The sequence below is a fragment of the Primulina tabacum genome, chromosome 3, assembly GCF_025594145.1.
Source record: "Primulina tabacum isolate GXHZ01 chromosome 3, ASM2559414v2, whole genome shotgun sequence".
NCBI lineage: Eukaryota > Viridiplantae > Streptophyta > Magnoliopsida > Lamiales > Gesneriaceae > Primulina > Primulina tabacum.
In genome coordinates, this window is record NC_134552.1 from 12,756,541 (window position 1) to 12,765,852 (window position 9,312).

Here is a 9,312-nt window from a genome sequence, read left to right on the forward strand (position 1 = left end):
TGTGATTTTGGTTTTAGTAAAATTTACTATTCTCATTTTATTTATATTGTTTTTTATTGTGAATGATATTTGGATGAAAAATATCTTTGTTAATTTGAAAGAGCTGTCATTATGTTATAATCATGCAAATTGAAAAATGTTATATAAATAAGTGAATATATTTTATTTATCGTCATGATGTATTTTTATTTATTGTGTTTTGATATATTTAGATTAATAAAAACTCATAAACAAAATGTTATTCAAACGATTTTAAAAATTATCTAAATCTCGTTATTATATTTTTCATTATTAATCAACCACGTGCATCGCACGTGATCATTCCTAGTACATATATACGTGTGTGTATATAATAGACATACACACACTGCATAGAGTACTACGTGACCGTACCTGTGGGGAAAAATGTAAAGAGCAGATATATTGAATAAATAACGTAGAGAGTAAATAATGCTACAAAAAAAATGCCATGAAGAAATAATGATTACATATTAGTTACATCATATTCATTCCACGATGTGACTCAAAATCAAAAACATCTCCACGCCCTGAGTCATACGATGCATTATATCCATAAATATCAAACATCCTATCATCTGGAGGGAAATCACCACTTTCTCGTCCTTTAAACATCTCCATAGTCGATGTCCGTGGAGCAGGAGACATGATGTTCGAGCTACTGTAGGTTTCTTGATTTGCAATATGATTTTGCGGTGAATTTACAGTAGGCCTTCTGTTGCCGGGATTTGTGGTGGTCAAGGAAATGGAAACGGATTGTTGTTGCTGCTGTTGGTTCTTCATTGGTGACTTCGGCCGGAGAGACTCGATTTCAGGGGTTGTTTGGATAAGGTGTGGTGCCTCTGGTGGAGGGTTCCTTCCTCCCACACCAACCCAAACTTTTCCGTCCTTGTCAGCAAAATTCCTGGTGTATGCCTGAAATGTACATCAGTCGGTAAGTCAGCAATAAAAGACCAACCGCACTAGGGTAATAGGGACAAAATTGCCCAAGAGTATTTTACCAAGCTTCACAAAGGGCTGCAGCCAGAAGGAATCCTGGGAGCACAGGCCACACCTGGCTGCACCTAGAGCCTAGGCAAGCCAAATGTGCTGCTTTAATGATTGTGTCTTTTGTAAAAAAAATTAAATTATATTAACATTAAAAACTTTAAAGATGATTTCACAAGATTTCTTGACAATAAATTGAAAAAACTATTTAAGTGGAATGATGGTTGTTGTTTTCGAATTTTATGGTGTTGTATACTATTTTTTTTTTATTTTTTAGATTCATGTTTACTCTACACCTGTAAATTATGGTGATAGATTATTTGGAAATCATAAGAGACAAATATATCAAAATCAATTCTGTATTAACTACTTGAACTTTGAGAAGCCAATCTTAGATCAGAAGTGCAAACAAACTCAGCCTCTTACTCTTTAGTTTCATGGAAGGCGCAAACGGTGGTGTCAAAAATGTATTCACGTGGCTCAAAATATAGTCCAGACATACCTCGGAATGGAAATTTGACGAGGATAATCCTTTGCCGACTGTTAACCAACCAGAACGTATGTTACGGTCTTCTCCGAAAAGCTCAACCCTTCTTCGTCCAAGGGCGAAATGCTCTATGATACGGTACATATCCTCAGGCTTTGCAGTTGAACCTACAAATTCATTGCATATAAAACCAGCAATACCACCAACAGCAATGAAGCCAAGAAAAGAAAACTTTATTAAATATCCGTAAAGTAATCAAGGCATCGAGTGGGTAGTGGTAACGGTACGGGGATACTTCACATATAAATAAGTTGCAGCAGAATTATGTTGCAATTCATTATTGTACCATTTTATTGCCCTATCAACCAACACATGTAAATATGCCTTTGGCACTCTCAAACCATTTAATCGCATAAATTTGTGCAAACTGAAAAAATGAAAAAAAGCAGCATGAAGACTTACATTAAAACACAATTTGAACAGAAAATGGCCAAGTGATACAGCAGCGAAGGCTGCTCTGTTTTTAGAGGCACGGCAGAAGGTAATTCAATGAACACATCCAGAAATTTTACATCATAAATTACAGGGGTACCTAGATGAAGCGAATACACAGGACGATGATGATATATTGATCTTTAAAATTGGAGCAGCTAAAGTGCGTGCATCCATATGAGGACAGAAGACCACCGACCCACACTCGGCCTCAATCACATCCTTCCTAATCTCCACTAGATTAGAGCATATCAGATAATGGAACATGTGTGCGTGTGTGTTACCGAATAAAAATAGTGCTAAAAATCAAGCTATAAGTTGATTACAAGAACAAGGGAAAGAAATGTCTACCATTTTCTAGAGCGAAAAGGCCGGAAGTTCTAAAATTTTCTATGGCATCGTTCATTCACGCAAGCACCAGTTATGAGAAAAGCTGGAAGAGGAAGGTAAACAAATAATCTCATGGCATGATTCATCATAACAACTCCATGGTAAACAAACATTATACAGAACGAAAATGGTGATGACAATCTATACTGCTATAAGATAAAACACATCTCGCAATTGTGCAAACAACAAATCACAACAGTTGACACCTAACTTAAGAGAAAAGGAACTACAAAGAGAGGGTGATTTCCAGAAGAGACTACCACAAGTGAGATATTACTATTACCAGGAAGCTACGGTAGAACAAGCTTATCGAAATACAAGATCACCCTTACCATAAGGAGGCTCCTCTGCAATTATTACGTCTGTATCAATGTTGGCATGGATAATATGACCATCTGTACTGCGACGTACAGTCCCTTTTATGCCCATCAGGCAATGTTCCTTCATCACAATAACATAAAATTAAAAAAATAATAAAAAAAACACTATTCAGGTCCTTCAGGACATAGAAATAAATTATAGCACCTATTTATACACATAAAAGCACATACGACCCAAAATGGAGCCAAGGAAGCATCATGATCTATATCAGAACACAACAATTTTCACGACATAACTCAGACTTAGTAAACAAAAGAAAAGACACCGCAGTAAGCCTCACAAGACATCGGCAACATCCATTATTAAATAGTATGCTTTCAGCCTAACCTTTGATCGCTGAACTAAAGTATGAGAATCATGACGTAAGCCAGGAGTTGCATTAGTTTTGTTAGTCTTCACCCAACATATATCTTCACATCTGCGAAATCCCCACTAAATATACAAAAGCAGATACTGAGAGTTAATTACACAAATTTTGGAATGGAGAGGAAATGGATCATTGCGACCGAAAGGAAGCAAGAGACAAAAACAAAAACAACAGATATGAGCTGGCTTCACCTTTTTAAGACATTGCCGACCTTGCTCAAGCCCAACACCAGCGCCAACCCATAGGAAGATGAAAGATGGGGTGTCAGCGATTGCCTATGAACATATTATGAAAAGGAGAATGAAAATCAAAATCTACCAAGTGACACAGAATGCGTGGAGACAGGAAATTCTTCACATGAATAAGACCAAAACAGAAGCAGCGGTCTATTTTAACCAGTGAATTTAAATGGAGCCTTCACATACATAATACAGAGAAAAAAGAAAACACCTCAATTTTTAAATTCATTATTTCTTCAAACGTCCAGTATTCCATATGTTCAGTGACGCCAGGAGCTCGATGAACATATTCCTCCCAGGGCGGGTCTACGAGAATGACATCAAACTTGGTTCCAAAGAACTCCTGAGAGAGCACCTGCTCTCGCAGGTCGCACTTGTAATACATTGGATGTGAAGCAGATTTTGCAACAATTTCATCCTTTCTCTGGATAAGATCTCGAAGCTTTGGATAGTCTTCCACAACACTAGTGAGTTCCAGCTCTCTTATAAAATTCTGAGGCCGCATGCCAGTGTCAACAAAGTTTTGAGAGTAATCATTCTGCTCCCCTCTAGAGGGAGCTCTGCCAGGTGGTCCATCAGATCTACTAGGAAGCCATCCTCCAGATGATTTATCCTGCAGCTGCCCACGAACCATTGGAGCAATGGCATTAAAATTTGGGCCAGGCATACTCGGAGGTGTTCCTTTTGCAGGCCCTAAAGAATTGAAAAGCAGAGAACTATTTTGTGGATTTCCTACATTAGGGGGAAATCGATGCACCAGCGGCCCAGAAGGAATAGGTGGGAAACCTGGTTGAACAGGTAGCATATTCATCTCAACACCCCTAGCTCCCGGCCATATAATGGGAGCAGGCTGAAACGGCGGAATAAAAACTCCAGGAGATATTGGAGGACCTGGAACAGGAGACATGTTGGGAGCCAAAGATTGAATTGGCCCATGAGGTGGAATTCCAAGTTGTCCAAAAGGTGATCCCACCAGGGGTATTGGAAAACCGAACTGTTGGCTGTTTCTTCCAGTAGGCCTACCCCTTCCGGCTCTCCCAATTCTATTTCCCCTAAAACCTTGTGAAGTACTTCTATTAAAAAAACCATTCTCTTGGTTAGCATGTGGAGGTACAGAATCAATGCTATAACCTTGGCCAACATCGCCACGATTGGACGAAACACTATTCTGACCGCCAAATTTATCTGACTGAAATTCAGTGTCATCACTCCATGAATTATGATCCTGCATTGCTAGGCAACCATCAATGATTTTATCTTTAGACTCTTCACCAGATTGTACAGATCTATGATCAATAACAGATGCTAGTTTTGCGTGAGATTGCTGAACAACCTCACGGTTTTGGGCAAAGGTTGAACTCGAATCATCTACTCCATGATCAAATGGTTTGGTACGGATTTCAATTACATCATAATTCTCATTTGATATTCCATACTTAGACGAGGTTTTCACGGCTTCAGTCCTGCTTCCATCTTTTCTACCACCAGAACGACCATATTCACCATCAGTCCACTCACAACCCCGCCTTGGCAATTCCCACTCTCTGCTGATACCATAGCTGGTTCCACTATCTCCAGTTTGCTTGTCTTGCCTTCTTTTTGAAGCATCTTTGAAATTCTGGCGGTTCCTGTTTTTGTCAACCCAACTATCCCATGACCCATTTTTTACCTGTTCCTTCCTCTTAAAAGCACCATTTCTTTCATAATCTGACTCAAAATTACCAGACTCAAACTGATGCCGCCCAATCTTCTCAGGAGTCTTGGACATATTGGAGCCCTCTATATCTCTCCTAGTGGTGTCTCTCATTACCATCTTAACATCTTCACCTTTATCTAAAGACCTTTCACTATCATAAACTCTATCTCCACCAGTGTGCTTTATTTGCAAATTATACTCCTCAAATCTCTCTTCACTTGATCTTTCTTTACTCCTTTCTAAACTAACTCTTCTCTCTTCTCCATCACGAGACTCGATAACTTCATCATTAATTGAATTCATATCTCTGATTTTCATATCAGTCGATTCAATTTCCAAATTATCACTTTCTCTTTCACCCATGCTTCCAAGTTTACAATCAGAAGACTTTCCCCTTCTGACATCGATTCTTTCTACAAGGTTATTGGCCTTAACAACAGCGTCAGATTCATCCCATCTACTCTGAGAACGCCTTCCACGTTCAACATACCCGTAACCCTTCTCTCTGTCACTATCCGTTCTCTGTGAATATTTTGAATCTTTATCTGCCACCTCACCCAAATCAAATTCATGCTCAGAGTGCTGAGTAGTTGATTTTCCTCTCTCACTTTCTTCAGCTATTCTATATCCTTTGCTTCCAGACATGTCCCTGCCCTCAAGCTTATGTTCTACTTCTCCATCTTGATACCAAGTGCTCAATCTGTGCAATGTATTCTCTTCTGGTATTTTCTTCGTCTGCTTTGAGTGTGACTGTTTCCTGTCACATTCATCCTGATCACTATCAACTCTGACTGAGCCACCCATTCTCTTTCGACTTTCATGTCTGTCAGATGTACTTGTTCTTATTCCACTACTATCAAAGCCATCAACTCCTTCAACACTCCCTATTTTCCTCGACTTGCCTGTCCTGTGCTTTCTCATATCTTCACCATTCCAGTCATCAGCATCCCTCGCCTTATCAATATCCATCTCCATAACAAAGAAGATCCTAAAAAATTGATCTCTTCACTTCATTAAAAAATGCACTTAACTAATGCAAAAGCTGCGTCCTCGGAATTTTCAAAAGATAAAATCAAGGAAAAGTAATTTGTGAACATACATGATAACCAATAAGCTGAAGCATATAACAAATAGAATTTCACAGTAAGGATGTTTTATATTCACAAAAGAAACGATATGAAAAAAAAAACTTCAAACAACTCAGGAAAACACCCATGGACAATTGAATTCAGATGTCTGTAGCAAGTAGGGGTGGGCAGAGAGGCCCGAATGCAGGAGAACCAACCAACTCCAAAAAATGAATAAAATTATATGTATATTTTTCGGAAAATAAAAAATTAGCCTCAAGAAACATTAAAGCCGACCCTGATACAAATGACAAGGTCCTTGAAGCAAAACATATCATCTTATATTAGCAAAAAAAAGCATGCATACTCTCCAAATTGGATTATTTGAAGCAAAGAGAACAAAATCACTACCAACAACTTCAACGCCCAACAGCAACCTGGACATTCCCAATTAGATTCAAGTTTAAATTAAAATCCTAGACAGTTTAAGCCAGTAAGAAATACAATAGTTTAACACGTGGAAGAAACCTTTAATCCTTTACAGATATGCCCCAAATCCATTAGTGATTAAGTGGAACTAGGTTTCACATATTGACACTAAAACATTGATTTTTTTAATTAAAAAATGCGAACTTCACGTTAGTAACTGATTAAGGAACAAAGTTCAAACCCAATTTAACCGCAAATTCAATCAAAACACAAAAACAAAAGCGTTAAAAAAAATTTCTTTGACGCCAGAATTCTCATTTTACTGACCTCGAAGAAAAGGCGAAGTTGCAGCCGCACGCGGTGATGTGGCCGCGGAGCTCGTAGGCTGTGTGTGATGGATCCGAACCGGAGATGTTTTGTGATCGGAACGGGGAAATTCATTCAACGATTACAGAACTTTCAAAGATAAATATAATACCAGTGGCCTTGCGGCTGTTTATATAGTTGAAAAATACGATGATTTTATTATTTTGAAATTAAGAATAAATATATATATAATATTAAATTTTAAAAGATTATTTAAGAAAGAAAAAAAAATTATAAATAAAGTTAAACAATAAAAATATAATTATAATTTTAAATAATATTTTATCAAATCAATTAAAAATTAGTTAATATTAAAATTTTCAACGTTAATTAATAGTTATATGGATGATCACTTGATTTTCTCTAATTTGCGGGAAATTTTATTAAAGTGAGACAAAGTGTACTACTCATATATTAAAAAAATACCATATTAAAATTCCAATAGTTTATTCCTCCGGTTGAACAAATATTTTAAAAATATTTTTAATATTTTATAAACGGAAAACAAATTAAGTATATGTTTGGATAATATTTTTGTAAAACTCTTTTGGAAAAATATTAGAAAAAATATTTATTCTAATTATAGTTTTTAAAGAAAAATTGAAATATTTTTTTAATATATTAGAAGTGAAAATAATATGTTCAAAAAAAGAAATGAAAATAAAAAATCTTATTTTTCAACTGTAAAAACGTTTTTATAAAATAATTATTTAAACACATATTTGTTCTTAAAAAACTTTTAAAACATTTTATAAAAAATATTTTATAAAAAAGTTTATAAATACTTGTTCGAGTAGATTTTTTTATAAATAAAAATATAATGCATTTTCGACTTTCCCTTTGGTTAAGTGATATTTTTAAATATTTATACTCAAATATCATATAATAATATCATATTTTTAATATTCTATATATATATATATATAGTTATTGTCATTTATAGTAGGTTTCTGTCAAAAACTTCATGCTAAAAAAATAAATACGAATTAGTGATATATTTAATAATATTCAAATATCCAGTATCATTAATTATTTTATAATTATAAAATGATAATCTTCATTATGCATCATATATCTATTTAAATATGTTGATTTTGAAATATTATTAAATATATATATATATATATTTATATATTTATATATAATTAAAATAATAATTTACATAAAAAATAACAGTACAAATATTTATTATTTTACTAAAAACAAATTATTCGAAAACTTAAATATGCATGTACAATAATTAAAAATATATAAGTATTTATATATATATATATATATATATATATTTTGTAATTCATTAAATTAAATAAATAAATAGTATAAATAAAAATAATTATTTGAAAATAAACAAACTATCTTAAAATTCGTTAAAATATATTTTTAAAGAAAAACAAATACTAAAATTATTTTTCATTTCATAATAATATGCTACGATACCTAAAAAAAATATTGGAAATCAGTAGTCTAATTAAAATGTTTATCAAAATATTTAAGAAAAATTACTCAAGGTAAGAAATTTTTTTTTACCTATACTAGTCTGAGTAAGTATCTCGTGAAACGGTCTCACAAATCTATATCCACATGATGAGTTGACTCGACCCATATATTGAGTGAAAAATAATAATTTTGATATAAAACAAAAAAATTCATGATTCGGTAAGGGTAGAAAATTAGTGCCACAAATCGAGTCATTAGACGGTCCCATTAGAATTTTTTTGAATTAGTTTTAATATTTTATTATATTTAATAAATAAAAAATATAAAAAAAACATTGTATGTATATATCAAGATTTTTAAAAGTCATTTGAGAACATATTAGATATTTTAGAAGTAAATAAAGATCTCTCGTGAGACGGTCTCACGAATTTTTATCTGTGAGACGGGTCAATCCTACCGATATTCATAATAAAAAATAATATTCTTAACATAAAAAGTAATATTTTTTCATCGAAGATCCGAATAAGAGATTTATCTCACAAAATATAACATTTGAGGCCGTCTCATACAAATTTTATCTAAAAAAATGTGGATACCATCCACTTTGGTAAGTCACCACATAAACTGAAAATCAATTGGAACGATTAAACAATCTCATATTTACAAAATTGCCTTCCAACTTACCATTATTTTCCTTAATAAAAAAAATCATTATCTATCTAAAAATAGCTTAAAAATCAAATAAATGACAAGAATAAGATAAAACAATGAGAATGAGAATGCACGATTGAATCTATACTACACCATGAATGTTTCTCTATATTACAATATCATTGGATCATGTACGTCTCACACATTTTTATGAAAGTTGACGTATATATTGGCGATAAAAAAGTTAATATTTGATCATATTATAGGATAATAAACACTTTAGATGTAACATAAAATAACTCAGA

At 33.8% G+C, this 9,312-nt stretch overlaps 1 protein-coding gene across 4 annotated transcripts; it reads right to left on the bottom strand.

Moving 5' to 3' along the window:
• Nucleotides 1-408: 408 nt before the first annotated feature.
• Nucleotides 409-7,018, bottom strand: LOC142540478 (N6-adenosine-methyltransferase non-catalytic subunit MTB-like). 4 transcript variants are annotated; one of them, XM_075646657.1, is made up of 7 exons: nt 6,881-7,018; nt 3,573-6,045; nt 3,314-3,397; nt 3,083-3,187; nt 2,707-2,815; nt 1,508-1,659; nt 409-933 (listed from the first exon to the last, which is right to left on the bottom strand). In XM_075646657.1, exons 2-7 carry the CDS (start codon nt 6,030-6,032, stop codon nt 496-498), a joined length of 3,348 nt encoding a protein of 1,115 aa, XP_075502772.1. In that variant the 5' UTR covers nt 6,033-6,045; nt 6,881-7,018; the 3' UTR covers nt 409-495. The 4 variants fall into 4 exon arrangements, with proteins under 4 accessions (XP_075502772.1, XP_075502770.1, XP_075502771.1 ...); XM_075646655.1 differs by having other exon boundaries at nt 3,573-6,099; XM_075646656.1 differs by having other exon boundaries at nt 3,573-6,106.
• Nucleotides 7,019-9,312: the final 2,294 nt, after the last annotated feature.